This window comes from Mus caroli, unplaced genomic scaffold, assembly GCF_978045245.1.
Source record: "Mus caroli unplaced genomic scaffold, Mus_caroli_1 scaffold_2, whole genome shotgun sequence".
Lineage (NCBI taxonomy): Eukaryota > Metazoa > Chordata > Mammalia > Rodentia > Muridae > Mus > Mus caroli.
In genome coordinates this window covers 159,439,887-159,462,382 of record NW_028227257.1, presented here as the reverse complement: position 1 = coordinate 159,462,382, position 22,496 = coordinate 159,439,887, and the positions used below count along the sequence as shown (strand labels likewise).

The window sequence follows — 22,496 nt, the reverse complement described above, 5'->3', positions numbered from 1 at the left end:
TCCCCTTCCATTCTGGCCCCGAAGAAGAGAATCCTTAAATATGACATTTATTTTTCCTTGAAGCTCGGCCAGTAGACGTCTCCATTACTCTCTAACAGCGAAGACTATCCTTGGCAAGCCAGGTTTAATCATTCCCTTAACCAAAAACAAGGAAGAGAATTTGATAATTTGCCTAAAAAATGAGCAGATGCTAAGAAGGACACATTTCCATCCTACGTTCCCTCCTCCCAGTTTCAGTCAGAAATGAAAACTACTCTCTTCTCCCTCTTTTCCAGGCAAAAGAAAGGGCTGATTTTACTAAGCAAGCAAGATGCCAACAGCTTCCTCCTCCTCAGTAGTCCAAGTTTCCTTCGCTTTCAACCACCAAAAGCGCCACTTCTTCCCTATTTCCCACCCACTCCTCGCCACCCCTGAAGGTTTCCGAGTCATCAGGGAACAGGAGTGGGTGAAAACAGCGCCGCCGCCTCCTCCTCCGCCTCCTCAGTGCGCCTCGGGTTCAGTACTGGACAGCTCCCGCCCCAGCCAACAAATGGCAGTCAGCTGATTGACAGAGGCACCGACCAAACAGGGCACAAGACGACTTGAAGCCGCCCTACAAGGGTTTGGTTGCGGCCAAGCTGTCTCTTTAAACTGCTTTCATCTGAGAGCAGAGAAAGGCAGCGCTGTGGTTTGTGGCCAAACCTAAAGGCTCTAGTTAATCAGCTGCCTGGCTGTCTGGACTGCAGAGACACGAACGTCTTCAAAGAAAACCTTGGTTCCTTGGGACTCGCCGCTGAGCTCGCGGCTTGGATCTGTGTGCGCGCTTCCATCTCGGGGCGAAGCGGTCGAGGAGGGGCCAGAACTGGGAGGCGGGAACGACCTGCCAAGGGTGAGATGATGGAGCAGCGTCTTTGGCGGCCGCGGTGGCAACATCAGCTGCATCAGCAGCATCAGCATCAGCTCTTGAACACACCTCAATGAGAGCGGCGGTGGAAGCGGCTGAGCAGAAAGACGTAAGCGGGCTAACTATAGCTGCTGGGGATGTAACCTGTTTGGCTCAAGGCTGCGAGGTGCGTAATCCCGAGCCGACCCATTGTGGAGCCGGGCGCAGCCAGCATTGCCACAGGTGATTTGGTCTGTGACGGCAGCTGAGCCAGCTGGGCCAATTTCAAAACATTCTTATTTTAAAGTCCATCTGGACTGGGCGCCACCTGGAGAAGAAGGAAGCCTCCCCTCAAAAGTCTTACTGATGATAAATTGAGGACCAAAATTTCCAAAGTGACTCCTCCGGTTATCTCCTCTCTTCTATGCTAGACAGATGGGAGCCATGGCTTACTCTTTACTCTTCTGCCTCCTGCTCGCTCATCTGGGATTGGGAGAGGTTGGTGCCAGCCTCGACCCTCCGGGACGGCCAGATTCCCCTCGAGAGAGGACTCCGAGGGGGAAGCAGCATGGTCAGCAGCTGCCGCGAGCCTCTGCCCCAGACCCCTCTATTCCCTGGAGCCGCTCCACTGACGGCACCATCTTGGCACAGAAACTAGCCGAGGAGGTGCCCGTGGACGTGGCCTCTTACCTCTACACTGGGGACTTCCACCAGCTGAAGAGAGCCAACTGCTCAGGCCGCTACGAGTTGGCTGGCCTGCCGGGAAAGTCACCGTCCCTAGCCAGCTCCCATCCTTCCTTGCACGGGGCGCTGGACACTCTGACACACGCCACCAACTTCCTCAACATGATGTTGCAGAGCAATAAGTCTCGGGAACAGACCGTGCAGGATGACCTGCAGTGGTACCAGGCTCTGGTGCGAAGTCTCCTGGAGGGTGAGCCCAGCATCTCCCGGGCGGCCATCACCTTCAGCACCGAGTCGCTGTCCACGCCCGCCCCGCAGGTCTTCCTCCAGGCCACCCGCGAGGAGAGTCGCATCCTGCTGCAGGACCTGTCCTCCTCCGCTCACCACCTGGCTAACGCCACTCTAGAGACGGAGTGGTTCCATGGGCTTCGGCGAAAGTGGAGGCCCCACTTGCACCGCCGTGGCTCCAATCAGGGGCCACGGGGCCTAGGCCACAGCTGGCGGCGCAGGGATGGGCTTGGAGGGGACAGGAGCCACGTCAAGTGGTCCCCACCTTATCTGGAGTGCGAGAATGGGAGTTACAAGCCTGGGTGGCTGGTCACGCTCTCTGCTGCCTTCTACGGGCTTCAACCTAACCTGGTCCCGGAATTCAGGTAGGGAGAGGGTTGGAAAGGGTACAAGCAGAGTCATCCTTTGGTTTTGTACATGGCCATCCTGGGGAAGCACACTTGTCTGCCAGTGAGACTTTAAGTCTTCAGCCTTGGAACAGAACTTTATACTAAGGGATGCGGAGGCAAGCTCGTGTGGGGAGGAGTGAGAAGTGCCCGGGTCTGTCTACTTTAGGCACTCTTGGAAAGCCTTTCCTTGGTGTGCAGTGGTGGTGGTGGAGGAGGGTCAGGGGACGTAGCAATTGGCCCCAATCCTTCCATAGCATAAGGGGAGAAGATTAATGGTGGTGTCCCCGAACTTTGGGCCCATCAGACAGAGTCAAGAGCACCAGGTGTGTGTGTGTGTGTGTGTGTGTGTGTGTGTGTGTGTGTGTGTGTGAGAGAGAGAGAGAGAGAGAGAGAGAGAGAGAGAGAGAACCACAAGGAGTGAGAGTTCCTTGAATCTGCCACTATGGTGTAGCCTCTGCCCACTTCCTGTGAATGTAGTTTGGAGCGCAAGCCTGCTGTTAGTCAGCTACCAGAGCGTGTAATTAAACCTGTGCCATCCCCTGGGCAGTTCTGGCCACTCAGCACTGAGTCACTCCAGGATCAGCAGCAGAGACTTCTCCAGGATTCAGACTTGGCAGTTTGGTCAGAGTACTCCCACTGGCTTCTCTCTTCTTCTAGGCATCAGCTTTCCTTCCTGGTGTCTTTCTCCTCTTATTCTCTGTTAGGCACATCTGAAGGTTCTCCTCTGGAGTTGGGGAGTGAGAAATCAGTCTTACCCAAACAGAAAACTGGAAAGAAACTTCAGTAGCTCTCCTGATGGTGTCAGAGGAATGCTAGCACTCACAGATTAGAACTGTTGCCCCTCAGCTTTGGTGAGGAACTTCTAGAGGTAGCCTTTTAGAAATGGATGCAAGGAAAGCACAGAAAGGAGGGAGGGGGACTGCAGAGAGGGTTTTGAAGAGAACTAAGGTTGATGGGGTTTTCCTCGGGCCCCTGATGGGAAACTCTGCATGGAATGGGTCAGGGGTTGGAACTGATTTTTTTTAAAAAATAAATATTTAAACTTTTTGGAACTTGGAAGAAGTGAGAGAACTGTCTTTGTCTCTGTCTCTCTCTGTCTCTCTCTGTCTCTCTCTCTCTCTCTCTCTCTCTCTGTGATATTTTATTTACTTCAACTTTAGCATTTCAGAGACAGAATACCAACATGCTGGAACATACCAGGGCCAGCAATGGGTAGGAAATGCCAGAAAGGAAAGTCAGAAGCATTGCCGTTTTACTGTAGAACTGCCTCAGATGAGTTGCTTAACCTCGTTGGGCCCTGTGTACTTATCTATCAACTGACAGGATTGAAGTAGTTTGTCTCTAGAGAATTATACAGCCATAAAATCCTGTAGCCTTTAATGCTTGCAAGCTTGAAAAAGGACAGATGAAGACCCCTTCCTTCTTTGTTTCTATATGACACCCCCCCGCCCCATGTGTGTTTATGATTCTTTTATAGATCCTATCTTAAACTGCAGCAACTTTCCTACTTTCAGCACAATCTCATCTCCTCCTGGTTCTTGCAGGATCCTATTAGTAAGCTCTCAGATCGGCTTTGAATCTTTGCCACAGCATTTTCTCAGAAGAAGAGGGCTCAGCAGATGCCACTTAGAGCCAATGAACCATGGCCTTTAGATGAGAGAGTCTCAGGATTGAACCCTCTCCCTTCTTTTCTCTCTTTCCTTTTCTCTTTCTCTCTTTCCTTCTCTCCCACCCTCTTCTCCCTGTTCACCATATTCCCTGACTGCCTCTCTCTCACCTTTTGATTGATGTTAGTCAATGTGCTATATACTTGATGTTACACTCTGTGCTAACTGCTTGGCATGACTACCTTGGCAACTTTTCCCAGCAGTTGTCTGAGTTCTGTGTTGTTGTTTTCTATATTTTCTGTAAGGGGATCTGAAACACAGAATGGTTAAATTTTATTACTGATTGCATAGTTATTAAATAAAGTAGTTAAGATGATAGTTTACTTTGTGCTTTTAGCTAGTATGCTGTTTCATAAAGATGACTTAGTAAACTGGGAAGGTATTTCATTTGAATGAGATTATTTCTGAGGGCCAAATATGGGATGAGAGGAAGACCATTTGGATATAGAAAACTCTCTCTCTCTCTCTCTCTCTCTCTCTCTCTCTCTCTCTCTCTCTCTCTCTCTCTCTCCCTCCCTCCCTCCCTCCCTCCTTCCCCTCCTTCTCTCTCCCTTCTCTGTTTGACTTCCTCTCTTTGCCATCTTCTTATTTCTCTCTGACTCTGCCTTGTTTTTCCAACTCCCCCCTCTTTCTCTCACATGTTGGGGATGTAACCTGGGCACAACACATGTTAGCCAAGGGTTCTATTATTGACTCACATTACCAGCCTCTAGAATACCTTCTCTTATAATCCAAAAATATTTTGTTTCAATGTACCCAGTACTTTCAGCCAGCCAAGGCTGAAGAGGCAAAAGGGTTCAAGCTTGTAAGAAAGACATATTCCTTGAGTATGCTCAGTAAAAGGTTATTTCTTTAAATGCGTCTGTATTCACCACTGCTGTTAGCTAACCTACAAAGCCAGTTGTTGTGTGCCTGGCTGCCTCAGAAGATCCACAAAAAGCAGAATCTATGCCACTGTCAGCACTGCCTGCCCCACCAGTGGCCTCCTGTATTGAAGATGTAAAGAGATGTTCACTGTGGGAACTACAAAAAACATTAAAGGGACCAGGTGTTGTTTCCCAAGAAGACAGAGCTAGACAGATGTCACTTATCCAAAAGTCATACATACTGTTTGTGGCAACAACAGAACAGGGCCACAAACTTCCTTTCAGAGTTTAGAGATAGGCATTAGATATATCTATGGCATGTTTCTGTAGCTCCATGGGTTAGAATTGGAGTAGAATGGGAACCCCTTTGCTAAACATATAAACATCTTTCTGGGGGTAGCTAGAACTGTCTGGTACTTAGGACTGGAACAAGATATTGAAAGGATTGTATATATTGTTATTTTGTACTGATGGTTAAACCCTGGGACTTTCATGGGCTAAGTAAAGTGCTTTACCACTGAGATACACCCCTGTCCAATGAATTCTTCTTTTCCTGATGTGATGAAAGGAATTCAGAACTAATTTAGTTTTATCTCATTTTTAAGTTGAGGAAATTGAGACACCAGGAACTAAAGACATTCCTCAGAAGTGGTACAGCTCTTCTGTGGCAGTTTAGCATCACATAGCTGGGTCACTATTAGTTGGACACTTATATTGTGGGTCGGATGCTATATCTGAACCACTGCATTTACTTCTTAGAACTCTTTAGTACTTACAATGTCAGGAAAGTTGAATAACATATGTAAACTGTGAGCTGGTCATTGGAGCTCAAATCAAATTTCTATCATGCCTGTTCAGTCTCTGAGTTAACACAATGCTCTCAACCTCTTCGTCTCCTGTTGTTGATTTCTCATTTTTTTTAATTGTTTGTTTGGAAGACTGTATTTGCTATTGTTAATATATTTTCCATGAATAAGAGATATAAGTTTATTGTTGTTGGCCAGCCATATAATCAAGTGTGTTATATAATGAGAAGACTGCTATACTTGAGTTAGTACTTTGCTTCAGTCCTGCTTTTGGTCTTAAGCTGAGCTGCATGGCCGACCTGTCTGGAAACTAGTTTCTGCATCATTAAAATGTAAAATGGGCTTGATGATCTTCACATGCCTCCACACACCTGGGATAGCAGTTCAGAAGTGGCTTATCCAAACAGCGGATATGACTTTGGAAACGGGTGATAGAAATAAGTTCAGGGCCTTGGAGAAATGATATCACCATGCTATCATCATGTGCTCAGATAATGCATAGAAACATCCAATCAATATGTGCAATGCTAGGATTGTAAACTAATGGAAAGGAAATTCCACTTCAAAATAAGACCAAGTGTGGTTTGAGTTTGCTGCTCTTGAAGGAGCTCTGAAATATATCAAAACCCAGGATTGAGTTGTTCTACAGATTTCTAACCCCAAAGCACCAGCACATTCCACTGAAGATTACAATGTTTTCAGATCTTGGGGCTCTATATCTACTCTCTAAACATCTCAATTTTCAATTTACCATTATAGTTGTCTATTAACTATCTAGGAGACGTATTTCCTGTGGTCCTAGTGAATCTTGTCATTTTCTAGAAAATGTGTTTGGATATAGAAGTGAGACAAACTGCTAAATAAATTACAAGAGTGGACACTTTTATAATTCCCTACTCTCTAGAGAGGGAAGTAGTTCCTCCTCCCCACACTGATTGTGCAGCCTTAACTTTTACATGAGCCAAGTGTTATTTTTAACTTCAGAATGGTTCTGTGGGCTAGATGGTGCCTAAGAGTTGGTTTTTGTTGTTGTTGTTGTTTTGTTTTGTTTTGCTTTGCTTTGCTTTGCTTTGTTTTGTTTTCAAGACAGGGTTTCTCTGTGTAGCCTTGGCTGTCCTGGAACTCACTCTGTAGACCAGGCTGGCCTCGAACTCAGAAATCTGCCTACCTCTGCCTCCCAAGTGCTGGGATTAAAGGTGTGTGCCACCACTGCCCAGCAGATATTTTCTTTATTTACACTTCAAATGTTATCTCCTTTTTTTCTTAAAGACTCCCCTTTCTAGCCTTCAATGACATTGTCTTTTATGGTTATATTTTAATGTTCCAGCATGCTTAGAGGTATGTTGTTGATGTGATTTTTGTGCCTAGTTGGTCAGCAATATCAGGGCCCAATCTGTTTGTTTGTTTGTTTGTTTTTCCTTTAGTTCTGTTTGGTGTGTGAAGGGATATCAGAGCTGAATCCAGCACATTGCAATGCTGGGACCACTGGCTGGCAGCTTGGGAGTTGCTATGCATAACTAGGAAGCTCACTGTTACTGGGGCTATGCTTGAAAGAGTTTGAAGCCAATGGTTATTCAGCATCGGCTCAGTGAGATAATGGCACATGCAGTGGTGAGGATTGCTTTGTTGACCGGTTAGCCTTATCTGACTTTTAGCTTTTAGGAGCAATTCTTTCCATGTGCAATGTCTACTTCAATGAAGCACTTGTTCATTTAACTAGAGTTTATTCCTATAGGAAAAACCTTGATCTATACAAACATTTAGGTGGATTGCTATTCCATGAAATACCCCTTCACCTATATGAAAGACATAGCATACTGGGCCAGAAACTACAGAAGTTTTCAGAATAGATTAGAGAAGTATGCTAAAAATCTTTCCCATGCCTCTGGCCAAATATTGTATCTACATTATAGAAAAATACCCTAAACACTGAGCAGAACAAATGTCCACCAAGAGACTCAGTGAGAGAAATCAGGCATATCTCATATTTCTGAAGTGCTTCATTATTTAAATGGAAATAAACATTTCTTGCACACAACACAATGAGTTTTGGTTATTGATAATTGAACAGTATTCCTGAATTGAAGAATATTTCCCTCTATTTTTGTTTTTTTAGTTGCCTGGAGCAGAATGAAGAATTTAGCTTTCCACAAAATACTTGGTGCCTCAGCCGATTACGTAGATCAGGGTTTCTTAGTCCTGGCACTATTAAAGCTTTGGGACAGATAACTCAATTCTATGGGGCTTGGTTTATTAATTTTTAAGTCTTTAGCAGCATTTCTTGTCTCTACCCACTAGACTGTGGAGAAGACACCTTAGGTTGACAAACTGTCTGTTTGAAAGCCACTGATATAGATGACCTATGCCATCCTAAGGTTATGATTTTTTAAATGAGTCAAGGAGTCTTGTTATATGTGTATATACATAAGCACAGGTGTGCATGTATTTATGAATTGACTATATATGTGCATACAGCGATAGGTAGGTTTCTTTAGCCTATGTTTCTATTTACTCAATTTGAATATGCAATTATAGAAGAACATGAACTGAAGCTGGGAAATTTGATGATCAATGAAGTATCAGTATACACTTATATAATCACAGGGCTCAGTTTATCTCAAAGATTCCATGCAGATTCAGTTGTTAAGCATTGCTTTCTACTTATATGTTATATATTCAACATTTACCATTAAAAGATGTAGTTTGAATGAGTAGTATGTATGTTTATATGAGTGTTTGGGGGAACAGATGACTGGGACATAGAGGGGAAGGGAGGAGAGAAGGTTAGGGAGATGAAACAACTGGAGATGAGTAAGCAGATGAAAAATGATCAGTACAGGCTATGCCACAATGATTAGCACAGGGCACACAGGATATTGTTTGACTGAGAAATTTGAAATTTGGCTGAAACTGAACTAGTCTTCCCTAGAAGGTAGTTGAGGAATAGAGCTCCTCACAGAGATTTCATGATTATAAAGATAAGTTGATCTTGCTTTCATTTCAGAACTTCATTTCAAGAAGTTAGAACTATTATTAGGCTAACACAGAGCTTATCTCATTGAAGAAACATTAATATCTTAAAATAGTTAGAAACTATTCTGGGCTGGAGCTGCTGCTCAGCGGTAGAGCTGTTGCCTTGTATGTTCAAGGACTGGTGTTGACCTCCAGCAGTAGAATATATATTCTCCTGTAATCATTTGTCTCTTAAGGGAACTGCTCAGATGACCTGTGTCCTATAAGTATGAGGATGCTTTGTGCCTTTGCCTCCTACAGGTGCTTTGCATATTTCAGAGACATAGCATGGAGTAGTGTTTAGGAAAAAAGATTGAGAATTATAAGCCTAGGTTTGCATTCAAAAGTGTTCAGTTCACTTCTGTGTGACATTGGGCAGATTATGCAATCTCCTTTGTGGTTCAGTTCCCTTATGTAAAAGGTGTAAGAGGTAGGATATCCTTATTGTTATTAAGAATGAACAATTGTCTATCATATCATGTCTATCTATCTACCTATCTATCTATCTATCTATCTATCTATCTATCTATCTATCTATCTATCTACATATTTACCTACCTATTTATTATCTATCTAATTATGATCTTTCAATCATCCATATTTAAGAATTTCTGTTTGTATTACTATTCATTTTAAAAATAATATTTTAGTTAATATATACTTTGTAGAGTTATAGAAAATATATGATGGTAAAGAAATGCTGATATTGATGACTTGTTTTTTGAGAATAGGGGTACATAGTTAGCAAACAAAATTTAAATTAAAACTCTTGATGGAAACAAGTGACAGGAAAACAGTCCCCTCCCATAGTGTCAGGTATACGATACATTGTACCCCTGGCTCCCTGACTCAAAGGAAATGAATAGGTGAATGGGATTAATAACGTCTGCACAGAATAAAGAGTTGGATCCCTGAGAAAAGGGCAAGGAAAAAGGCTTGTTAAAGAGATGCGCTTAACTGAGAAGTGAAGGACAGAAGGAGATGTGGCCATGATGCATAGAAGAAGAAGCACTAACTCTTAATGACATTTGCCCAAGAGCAGGCCTGACTTCTCCAGTGGAGTTTTGGTATCTTCTGTTCTAATCTAAGAGAGTCTAATCTAAGACATAGTCCTGAACAGAGGCCATACTCTTTATATGTGAACTGCATAGGAAATATGGTATCAAGAAACGAGGAACTTTTGTCTTAACCAGTCTTTCATAGGCGTCTCCCGAGAAAATTATTTTTTGATATTATTGACTTTGAACAGTCTACAAAGCCACAATAGCTCTTATAACTCTAGACCTATATATTGCTTCCAACAAGGGTGGGGGTCAGGGTATTGCTCCTAACACCTTGGTTCTTCCAGAGAATGGTCTTAGATTTGATGACCACCTCTGTCCTTTTATGTTGTTTTGTGTCAGAGTGATGAATGGTTCTACAAAGGAAAAAATAGGAAACATGGTGAAATCAAAGCTGTTTACCCAGCTGACCTTGTAGCCAGGAATTACGCGGGAAGTCGGAAGCACAGTGAGATTGATTACAATGTTTTCCTTTGAAGTCAGTTAAATGTAAACAGCTTGAATATACAGTTTGTGAGCAGAATGAACACATAGTTGTACATGATCTCAAAGCACATTTGGGTTGGGTGAAAGTTGGATCTGTAAAGATAAGCCGTTAACAGCCTTTCTCAGAAAAGTCAAAGTCCCACCAGAAGCAAGGAGTCTTGGGTCATGAATTTCCTGAGGGAGAGTATCAACAGCAAAGGCCCTCAGATAGGACTGAGCAGAACATGCTCAAAGAAGAGAAGGAAAGACGGTGTTGCTGGCCTATAGGCAGGTGGATAACATGGCACAAGATCATGTAAGTTACATTGAAATTGCTCATGAAGGATCACAGTATGGTAGTGATACATAGACATGCAAAGTATAGGTCCCTGCTCATTGCCTTAGACCTGGGAGCTTGGGTTTTCCATTTTCTCTAATAAAATTGAAGTGAGAGATTTAGCTGCTTCTGTGTGCCCTATTATTGAGTGTGATTGTGGACATTAGACAATTTGAAATGAAGGGGAAGTACAAATTAAAAATCTAGAATTACTTTTAAAACACTGTTTGGCATATTTGTTTCTTCCAGGCTCAAGCCTGTAAGATAAAACACTTCTTTTCAGACACAGAACCAGAGGATAAAAGGAGAAGTCCAGAAAGGAGACACAGGGTCAGGCTGGGATGATATCATACAGCTCCCTGCCCTCCTTCTAGCTGGCCAGTCTGGTCACTTGGTGACTTCTGAAGTGAAGTCTAAGACACTGAGGTAAGGGGATGCTTATAGAAGAGTCAAAAGATGCAGAGAGCCCTGAAGTGAGACCATGAGCCTTTAAGTCATGCATTTGGAGAAGGTAGTGTCTGCATGGTAGGAAAAGATGTTTATAATGGTTGACTAGTGAAATTAGGGTTCCTCCTTGGAGGGGGTCTTAGTTTCATTAATAAAACAATTTAACTTAAATGGACTTAGATGGAAGCTCAAAGACAATTTCATTTGAACTTAAAAACCCTCAGGTCAGGCAAGCTGCAAACTTCAGCATCTGCCTGGATGAGGAGAACAGAAGAGGGCAGTAAAGCCAACAACATCATGGTGTGTGAGTTACTACATGTCAGTGGGGAGCCACATAGTGAGGAGAGTCTTAGAGAGAAAACACGGAAGCTCAAACTTTAGAAAGAAGCATATTTAAGTTCTAGCCAACATCCAAAAGAAAAAGACAGGACAAAGAAGAGAATAGTTGTATCTTTTTGAGTCAGAACTCAGAAACATGGGCACACCCAACACACCTCATGGCAACCTCATGTAACTTGAGGAACTGCATTGGCAGTGGTAATTTTGGAAAGAAAAAGTATATTATCTTATTAAAGGAATAATTATTTGCCCATCTCTTTAATATGGCTTAACGTGAACACTACCTCCTAAGGGTGTTTCTTCCTGCTGGATGGTTCTTAACCAGATCATTGCCAGTCCAACTGGAATGTTAGGTCTCCATCCTGGGCAGAAATTCTATTTTCTTGACCAGGAGTTTTCCCTTAATTGGACTTTACTGATATTCTAACAGAATAACTATTAATAATAGAAGATTGACATAGTAGGTTTTAGCAGTGAACCCTCATTATTAATTTTTCTATTGTGGCCAACTGGGCTAGCTTCTTTGCCTGCTGTGAAAAGTTACCATGTAAAACTGACCTCTAGACATGAAGAAGTTCTGTGTGAACTTAAAATCTGTACATGTTATTATGTACATGTGATTTGACTTTAAGGCCCTATAACTAAATGAGAGAACAAATGAGAAGGCAATATACTTAAATATGCCTTAGATATTGCTAATATTCACAAAAATGGCAAATTTAACTAAATCACCATGGAATTTCAAGTTGTGGGACAAATGTTGCATATTTTAAGATAGACTACAGTGTTTACACTTGCTTTTGCCGACACACTATGTCTTCTTGTTTTTTTTCTTCGCACAACTCAAAAAAGTATAGCTTTGGATGCATTGTGTAACAGTTCTGGACCTTATTTTCCTCATCTATGAAGTGAGAAAAGGGTCCTCTCGCACAGGGCGACTTGAATTAAACATGGTAGTGCAAGTGACATCTGCACACTGAGTAATAAATGGCCATAGCCAGTGATGCAATAAGGAACACTGTAGGTGTGTTTGTTAAACTGTAGCTCAGAGTTATTTCTGTGAAAATAGCCACAGAAAGAAACATTAGGCAGCTCCCTCTGTAAAGGCAGCAGACTCAAACATTTTTTTTTTCTGCAGACAATCATCTATTATCAGACAGTAAACCACAGCAATTTTAAAAGATGTACCACATTTAGCTTTCAGAGTGTCACCCACAGAAGTCCCCAAATGCAGATTATATTTGTGGATTCAGGCTTGATGTCTGCTGATACCTGACCTGGCTTCATTTTATATTTATTGGTTCTCATTAAAATTAAACAAGTCATCTTTCTTTTTCTATGTAAAATGGACAAAACTGCTCAAAGAAGCCTTGACCTGATTGTCGGAATAGACTTCTCAGAACATGAAGCCAGGCAGAAGGCGAGTGAGTGTGCTATGTAAAGTGCTGGCAGGCGGCTCTGCACATATCTTCTGCAAAGTGTTGTGGGGGAGGAGAACATTTTCCTGCTTCAAGAGTGCTGTGTAATTCTTCTAGGGGTTGAGGAGGAGTCTTTCACACTGTGTCACCACAACAGTATAAAGTCATGACTGAAACTATGGGCAGCCACACTGTTGGGAAACAGACTTAAACTAAATACTGACTTTACTTGATTAAGATATTATTATTATTATTGTTATTATTACAGTTGTAATAGAACTCCAAAAAAAAAAGCGACTTTAAAATAGCTCTTAAATTTGATCTTCTAAATAAGCAGATGTGCTTAAAAATTATGTGTTAACTGTTGTAGAGGTGGAGACATTAGAGCTGAAGTTATTATTTGTTAACAGTTGTAGAGATGGACTAGCAGAGATGAGCTTATGATCTTCTGGATACACAATGAGCTGATATACAATGGGGGGACAATGAATACTTACCGACGTTGTGTTCAGTCATCAATGAATGCAACTGTATATCGCTGTCAGATGATGTACATTTGTTTTAGTGCTATTATGAACCTAACATTATTTGGTCACACAGGTCCTGATGAGAGCTTAGATGAAGCTTAGCATCACAATGACAAAGCAGTTTCTACCACTGTGCCATTATTTGCTTCATTCTTGTCTAGTTCATGGGAGCATGATGAACATGCTTTTAATCATGGTGCTGAGTCCATTTGCTCACTTCCCTTCCCTTCACCAAATAGGCTTTGGTTGGACAGCTGGGAGAGATTCACACTGGGCTGCAGGCAACACAATGATGGGTAAAAAGAAAGCGTGGAACATTATAAATTTTCTTTTTTGTACTCCAGGGAGCACAAAAAGAGTGAGTTGACTATTGTCTAGTCTAAGTCAAAACCACTTTTTATTGTAAAAATATGTGGTTACTTAGAATTTATAGAAAATAATATTTAGCCAAAAGAAATAAAACAATTCTGATCACCTGTGTCTTAATGGTGAGAGATAATCCTTGATACATTTGCAGAATGTATGTGCTAAGATATTCTTGTTCTCTGAAAATGCACACTAGATGTCACAAACAGTGCTTGGATTTGCATTTCTAACATTTCAGATATTAAGCAGCACTGTTGTTGATCGATGCATATTGTGTATACGGACCCTAGATGGAGTAAGAATGCTGATTTGTTTTTTTATGGTTAAACAACTTATTTGACAGGACCTAGAGCAACGAAAAGACAGTTTGTATGTGCTATGAAAATCCTACCTAGACTTTATTTGCATGTGGATAAGCTCGCTTGTTACTGTTTTATCATTGCTGAAGATGACAGATGGCTCCTGGAACAGAAACAGGACCAGTCAATAGAGTTTCTCAATCTTGAAGAGATCTCAGAATAAGATGGAAGTGCCATGACGAACACCTGCTCATGCAGTGCACTGCAGTGTACAGGTGAATTCTGAGCCTGGGACTTCTATAATAAGCAGAAGAAAACGTTTTCTTTGACTGGCAGGAGACAGTACATTGTCTTGCAGTATTACTTACTGTGGAATATAACTCTAGACATGGCCTAAATAGAGAAGACAGGATTTTGCATTCTGGGCATTTCCAGCAAGAGTCAGGCTTCTCCTAACACATCTCTTTTGCTATATAAATATTTGATCGGCACATCTAGACAGATTATTTCTATTGTTTATTTTATTTTTTGCCTTATTGTTGTTCTACTATTATCCTTGGGATATTTCTCTTTTAATGCTGAGTTGCAGCGCAGAGATTGTAATCCTACTAGCTTGACTTTATATAATTCTGTTTGAAGACTCAAAGGTGTGGCTGGCAGAAGTTGCAGGGTTTGGTTTTGAGAGGGAGTTGTATTTTCATGTGCATGGCTTTGACAGGCTCAGATTGTTGGAGAACATACTTTCCTGATTCTGTTCTCCAGACATCAATAGCACCCATGTGTACGTGTGCATGCATGGTATATGTGCACGTGGAGGCTAGATATCTATGTTGGATGTTCTCCTCTATCACTCTTGCCTTAGTAATTTTGAGACAAGGTCTCTCAGTGAACTCGGGAGCTCTTGGCCAGTGAGCTCTAGGCACTGTCTCATCTTTACCTCCCTTGCAGAAGGATCAAAGTTATGGATTACCATACCTGGACCTTTACACAAAGTCAGATTCTTATGCTTGCATGGCAAGTGCTTTGACAACTGAGTCATCTCCTCAGCCTCTCAGTTAGCTACTTTTGACATTATCTTACTTATCCCCTTTAAGCTGTGACTAAGACAAGTATGCACTGCCAGTGTATTAAATAGGAAATCTGATATTAAGTCCTTTGAAAGCTGGAAATTACTCCATGAGGATTAATTACATTTTGCATGTGTGACAGGGCTTTCCTATGTAGCATTGGCTTGCTTGTAGTTTGCTCTGTAGTCCAGGCTGGCCTTGACTTTGTGGTGGGAGTTCTGCATTAGCTCCCAAGTATTACAATCACAGGTGTGCACTACCCCAGCTGGCCAGAAATTTGAAATGTAACTTTTAGTACCTGGTGTATTCAGTTCAACAGAACACTGTTTATAAACCATATTTGCTTTGTTCATTACCCATCGGCTTGTATTTTGTTTTGTTTTGTTTTTTTATTTTTTATTTTTTGGCCAGGCCTAGTAACCATTATTGCTCTAATTGATTTTTCATTTTCCTGTAAGCTAAGTTAATAATGACATTCAATTGTGTATCTCTGGTGATTTTGAAGTTACATTTAAAAAATTGCTTTCATATTAGCTTTTACTAGAAATGGAAAAAATGTTGAAAGAGAAAAATTCTGACTTTTTTTTTTTTTTTTTTTTTTTTTGGAGACAGGGTTTCTGGCTGTCTTGGAACTTACTCTGTAGACCAGGCTGGCCTTGAACTCAGAAATCTGCCTGCCTCTGCCTCCCAAGTGCTGGGATTAAAGTCCAGCACCACCACTTCTGACTCTTAATTACTATGTTATCTTTGTTAGAGGAGGAAAGGCAGGGGGCCTCCAGAAGTCAATCACAACCGAAGAAGAAAGGACCACATGAAGGATGCTTCTGTGAAAGAGTGAGCAAATTAGCTTCCCAAGTACCCTGTACTTTTCTGCATGGACACAGGATGATTCTTTACCCTCCACCTTATCAGCAACACCTGTGTCTCAGAGTAGGCTTGTTTTTTTCTGCTTGAATCTTTCTCTTCCTCCCTCCCCTCCTCTCTGTCTCTGTCTCTGTCTGTCTGTCTGTCTGTCTGTCTGTCTGTCTGTCTGTCTCTCTCTCTCTCTCTGTGTATGTGTGTGTGTGTGTGTGTCTGTGCATGCGTGAGTTAGAAGCAAAACCTAAAAGACAGTGGCACTTTGGAGCTGCATAGAATGCTGTTGGCAGCAAGGACAACTCAACATAAAATAGCCTCCGTAAGCTACAACCCTTCGGTAGGCTCCACACTCACTTTGACCCTTTGCATTGCTTGGTGAATATGTATTTCCTTTAGGTAACTCTTTCATAGGCAATGTGTACATTCTGTGGAATATCATTTCCCAGTGCTCTTCATTCTACCTGTTGGCTTACTACATTACCTACTCCTAGGTCTACACAGGACTCTGTCTTCCGCTCAAAGGCAAACCCTTAAAAGACAGCCCTCTGCTCACTGTGTGGACAGCAGTAGAGAAATGAATGCAATGTGGAACCTGACCCCAGGCATGGTAGTACAAGCATTTTGAAGGCTGAGGAAGGATGTCATAAGTTTGAGACTACATCAACCCTACATCAACTAAGAAATTAATTAAAAGATAAATGTAAAGTGAATTCTGTTGATATATATTGTTACATACATACATATAAATGTATAGAAATAACCTATTGGGTTCATTTAGAGTTTATCATATGTAGGGCTGACTGCTGTTTGGGATTGATAACCTAACAGTCCAGGCTTGAGCTATGTGATGATGGAGGCAGTGTTTTGTGAGCAATTACTTCTTTGGATGAAAGCATCTGGGTGAGGAATGTGTCCAAAGATAAATTTAGGTAAAACATAAAGTTAATGAAACATGAATCTAAACTCTCCTATAGCTACATGGTAGAAAAAAGACATTTCCCCTCCAATTCAAACAAATTCTGTGATTCTCTTGTTATTTGCAACCAACTTGGAAAGTATATTATTTATATGGTATTTTGTTTGCTGATTGTTCTAATTAAGTGAGATATATCTTATTATATTTCTTAAGTTTTTAAACATCGTGAGATGGTATGATAATTTATGATAAATTTTCATTATTTTAATTTTAGGATTAATGTCTTGGCTCTCATTTTATTTTATTTTTTTTAAATTTTAATTTTTATTAACTATTTTCTTTATTTACATTTGAAATGTTATCCCCTTTCCTGGTTTCCCCTCTGAAAACCCCCTATTTCCTTCCCCCTAGCCCTCTGCTCACTAACCCACCCACTCCTGTTTCCCTGTCCTGACATTCCTCTACACATAAGACCAAGGGCCTTTCCTCTCATTTATGTCCAACAAGGCCATTCTCTGCTGCAAATGAGGCTGAAGCCTTGAGTCCCTCCTTGTGTTTTGGTTGGTGGTTTAGTACCTGGGAGCTCTGGGGGTACTAGTTGGTTCATATTGTTGTTCCTCCTATGGGGCTGCAAACCCCTTCAACTCCTTGGGTCCTTTCTCTAGCTCCTTCATTGGGGACCCTGTGCTCAGTCCAGTGGATGGCTATATTGGCTCTCATTTTAAAAAATTAGCGAATGCAATTACTAGACTCAAGACATGAGAGAAGTTTCTTTCCTTCAGAATGGCAGTGTGTTTGAAGGACTCCAGCAGCAGTTTTAAGGACTCATCTAAACAGTTTGGTCAAGTGGGATAATGAAACAGAACGAGAGAGGCCTTAGTGACAGACAATAATAGCTTGGTTAATTTTTCTTTTGTTTTTAATTACCATTTGATTCTAGTGACACACATAATATAATTATATTTTAAACTTCTAGTCAATATCAAACTTGAACATACAAATATTTATTCGTCTATTTAAACTTATAACTACAAAATTACAGTAATTATTCTGAACAAAAATATGACATGGGGTATATACATTGGGTATAACAGGTAGTGATTTTCTCATTCTGATGCACAAACATTGATAGATATTGATATTTTTCAATGAGTTACACTTCATTATGCCTGCTCCCTGCCCCTTCTTCTGTTTCTGTCTCCTGTCTAAATGATGGAGACAATGCCCTTCTCCACCTGCTTTAAGTTTAGGATGTTTTGCTCTAGTATGGACCCTGCATGGAACCCTCTAAAACTATGAATTAAATAAATGTTACATCTTTTAAAAACAAAAATAAAGTAAAACCAAATTTTTGTGCTTAATTTTTCTAGTCAAGTTTTCTATTCTCTTGGTGGAAATTTCATATTTTCTGTCAATTTATCTATTTCCTCCACATTTTAAAGCTTGCTAAGAATATAATTCATCATATATATATATATATATATATATATATATATATAATATATATAGCATATGCTATAATATATGCTTTTACATATATCTTTGTATCTTTCCATTTTATGTATTATTTATTTTCATGTTTTTTGACATTTTAAAATAATTTCTCTTTAATTCTTTTGTCTTTTCAATAAATAATGTTTAATAATTAACTAGAAACTAGTTAGAAATAATTTTAAAGGTCAGAAGATTAAGTAAGATATTACAAAAAAGCCTTCATGTGCTTCATTCTGCTTCTCAAAATAACACATTTTATGTAACCACCAGAAAATGGGCAGTATAAGGAGTGGGTGTCTAAAGTACAGACTTCATTCACACTTCTTTAGGTTTTGTGTGCTGAGGGCTGTTTTCTGTATCATATGACATGGGCTGCACTGTGTTTTGCCCAAATATGTGTGTTGATGTTCTAACTTCCAGCATCTTAGGAATGTGAACATCAATGTGAATTGACATGAAGTATCTTTACAGAGGTAATTAAGTCAAAATGAGGTCAATAGAGTAGGTAATTCAATATATTTGGTGTCCTTGTAAGAGGCACAGGGGGAAATCCATGGGAAGCCCCTACAAGGCCAGGAGGGAGGCTGCAGAAGAACCAACCATGCCAACACCTTTACATTTCATTTGTACATTAGAGAATTATGAGAACATCAAGCTTTTTTAAGTTGTCTAGCTTGAGGTACTTAGTACAGCAGCCTTATAAGGTGAACACATCATAACACATTCCTTTACCACATTCCTCTGCCTTTAGTTTCTCAGTGTTTCCTTGTCTAGTGACACTTTTTGCTAGAACTACATTTAAAGGGAGATGAAGCACTTGCCTCTTCTTGGTAGAAAGAATCTATACCAAAGAGTTCTAGATAGTAGAACTAAATCCACTACAATAATGAATATATTAGCCAATATGTTTTTGAAGTTATACAAATATCCTGTTTTTTCTTGGAGATTATTTTCTACTAACTTTCAGCAGGTCTTAGTTGCAATAATTATTACTATGTTGCTCTTTCTTTCCCCGTCTTGACTAGATGTACAAATCCAGGTGTACATTCTAAGCAAAGATGCTACACCACTCAGCTGCTTTATCACCCTATTGTAATGAAAGACCCACAACATGAGGACTCCCCCACTTTCTGACTCAGGAGAGACGACACCCCAAATCACTCAAGAGAAACGGTCTTGATGCAAACCACAAGAGGACTTTTATACACCACGCAGGGGTAGAGGGCCATGGCGCCCCGAGTAGCTGGGTAAGGGGTTATTTAAAGGGAGAAACCACAACTTAATGGGTTGGGGAGGGTGTTGTTGGAAAATATCAAAAATACCAGTTAAGAGTCATGAGGAAGTCACAAGTCACAAGGGAAAATACCTGATAATTGTGAGGTTATTTCTCAAGACAGTTTCTATGAGCCTCTAACAATAGCACATTTGCATAGCAGGTTCCATGAATGGTCAGGGTGCTCCTTTTTGAACAAACACTCCCTGAACCCAGGAAGCGGGTGGGTGGAGGAATGCCGCTATCTGTTTTATGATTAGTGTGCCTTGGAGCATTGAGTCACAAAGGTCATATTCTCAAGCCTGGGCCTAAAGGCCTAGTTTTTATGTTTTTATGTTTCACTTTTTCATTAATGTTCTAATGACAAGTTATTTCTTATTTCCCCCTTTCCTTGTATATTTGCACTAAAACTCTTTTGTAAGAAGGTTGTCTTTGTACCTCATTCATTTTAACTTGTATTTAGGGTATGGGATTTCTTGTTGCAAGCCAGTGTTGCCATTATTTAGCTTCAATCTTTTGTTTACTTGCTGATTTTTACACAGAGTTTTATTGTATAGCCCAGGCTGGTCTGGATCCCCTTACCTTAGCCTACTAAATATTGGAATTAAGAGCATGTACTGCTAGCTAGCTTCCCTAACGAAAATATACTTATTCCTTCTCAGGAGGACATCTCTCCACTCTAGGCTCTTAGGTCCAGGTGAAGTTTAGATTAAAATGAAATCATTTCCATTTTTTTTTCTCCCTTCAAACCTCTAACGCGCCTCCTTTTTCTCAAATTTATGGCCTCTTAAAATTGTTTACATATATATATATACACACACACACATATATATACACACACACACATATATATAATGTATATGTATGTATATATAATGCATTCTTAAATATATAAATATAACTTTACAGTCTGTTTAGAGTTACCTATATGTATATGATCTCAGGATTGACTATTTGGTGTTGGATAGCCAATAGAGGTTTCTTCCCTGGGAAAGAACAGTTCCCCTGCTCCCAGCATTCCCTTGTTGCTGGTAGTTCTCTTCTGTGGCTGAGGCCCATTTAGAATTTCTGCTTCTCGATTAGCATGTCTATTGGTGCCATTGGTCTGATTTTGTTTCAGTTGCCATACTGCTGAAACTTCAGCCTTGACAACCTGTAGAAGACAAGATCTCAAGGCAAACTTCCTATCCCTCTGGCTCTTACAATCTTGCCACTCCTTCAATGATCCTGAGCCTTAGTTGCTGGCATTGTGTTGTAGATGTATCAGATGGGACTGGGGATCTCACAGTTTCTTGTTCTTTGCATTATAATTAGATGTGGTTCTCTGAGGCAGACTCTCTGACAAAGAGAAGTTTTCTTGCTGAAGCCTCCCATGGGTTGTTTGTGAATCTTACTAGGTTGCATTATACCAGAAAGAAACCACACTTAGACTTCTTTGACATAAGCATTTTTGTTTTGTTTTAGAAACCCCAGGCCCTGTGGATAGTTCTATATAACTCAGTGGGTAGTGAACTTGCCCATTATGCATAGAGTCCTGGGTTTGACCTTCAGCATCTCATAAAACTGGTGTACTGGCCATACTGCTAGGAGACATGAAGGAGAGGAAACAGTTTTATTTTCAAATACTGCAGATTGGGCTTTTAATATTTCATTCAAATGCTACTTAAAAATCCTTGAAGATGCCAACATGTCTAGTTCCCACCTGTAGATGAATAAATAAACTGAGGAATACCTCTCAACTTTAAAGAAAGCAATTTCTGGTACATGCCACATGAATTGGAGCATATATAATCCACAGGATTGGAGCACTATACTAAGTAGCATGGGCCATCAATAAAAAGACAAATACCATGTGAAGTGCAAGAGGAAAGAGCCAGAAATTAGAGTGGTTCTGCCTTTGGGGCTGAGCAGGAGGGGGCAAGGCGGGTCTCAGTGAGTGTAGCTTTAATTTTGCAAAAGGATGGGTTCTACAGGTTGTCTTACAATGGTGTGAAAATACTGAAAACAACCAAACTAGAGATTTACAAGTTGTTAAGTTGATAAATTTTGTGATGTATGTTTTAACACATGATTAAAAAAAAAAAAAAAAGGGTGTGTGTGTGGAACTATCTCTTTGGCTACTAGAAGGAATCCGACAGCTCTTTCTTTGCATTTGCCTAGAGTATATGTCAGCAGATCTATAAGTTTATATTTTCACAGGTCGTCAATAGGTTGGTGTTGTCAAAGTTTCTACCTATTTTAATGACAAAGGTCACTTTTGTTCTACTTCAAAGTTACTTCTTTCTCTCTCTCTCTCTCTCTCTCTCTCTCTCTGTGTGTGTGTCTGTCCCTGTCTCTCTATCTCTTTGTTTCTCTCTCTGTCTCTCTGTCTCTTTCTGTGTCTCTCTGTCTCTGTCTTTCTCTTTGTCTGTCTCTCTCTCTTTGAAGACAGGGTTTCTCTGTGTAGCCCTGGCTGTCCTAGAATCCACTCTACAGAATAGGCTGGACTTGAACTCGGAGATCCACCTGTTACTGCTTCCCAAGTGCTGGGATTAAAGGTGTGAGCCTCCACTGCCTGGCTCCTTGTTGTCTTTCAGGAGTCACCAACAGATTCCCACTTTAACTATCACCAAGTCCTTTTCTGAGTCCAAGGTTAGTGGCACATGTTGGCTATGGCACTAGTCCACAGCCTGAGAGTTTGTTCCAGCTAACTATTGGTGGAAGGGGGGATGGCTGAGTGCAACTCATCTGCCAGTCCCTGCTTTTAGCGACTTTTCTTTTCAGCACACTCTATGTAATTTTTAACAGTATGTATTTATTTTTGTTATTGAAATTTTTTCCCCATACAGTATATTCTGATCATGATTTCCCTCTGTTATTGCCCAGATCTTCCCCACCTCCCCACCCATCCAGCTCCATGCCTGTTTTCTTTCTTTTTCTTTAGAAAACACACAAACAAAAACAAAGCAGAGTAGAACAAAACAAAGAAAAAACATGAGAAACAATGCCCCCCATACACATGCTCACTCACAGAGAAAACCCATAAAACCCCCAAGTCAGAAGCTACAATATATAA

General features: G+C 40.8%; 1 protein-coding gene across 1 annotated transcript in view; it reads left to right on the top strand.

Moving 5' to 3' along the window:
• The first annotated feature begins 469 nt into the window (after positions 1 to 469).
• Positions 470 to 22,496, top strand: part of Gpr158 (G protein-coupled receptor 158) — a 406,464-nt gene continuing 384,437 nt past the window's right edge. Inside the window, exon 1 of the mRNA XM_021152640.3 lies at positions 470 to 2,199. Coding sequence (XP_021008299.1) covers positions 1,298 to 2,199 — 902 coding nt within the window. The 5' untranslated portion in view covers positions 470 to 1,297. The remainder of the gene's footprint in view (positions 2,200 to 22,496) is intronic.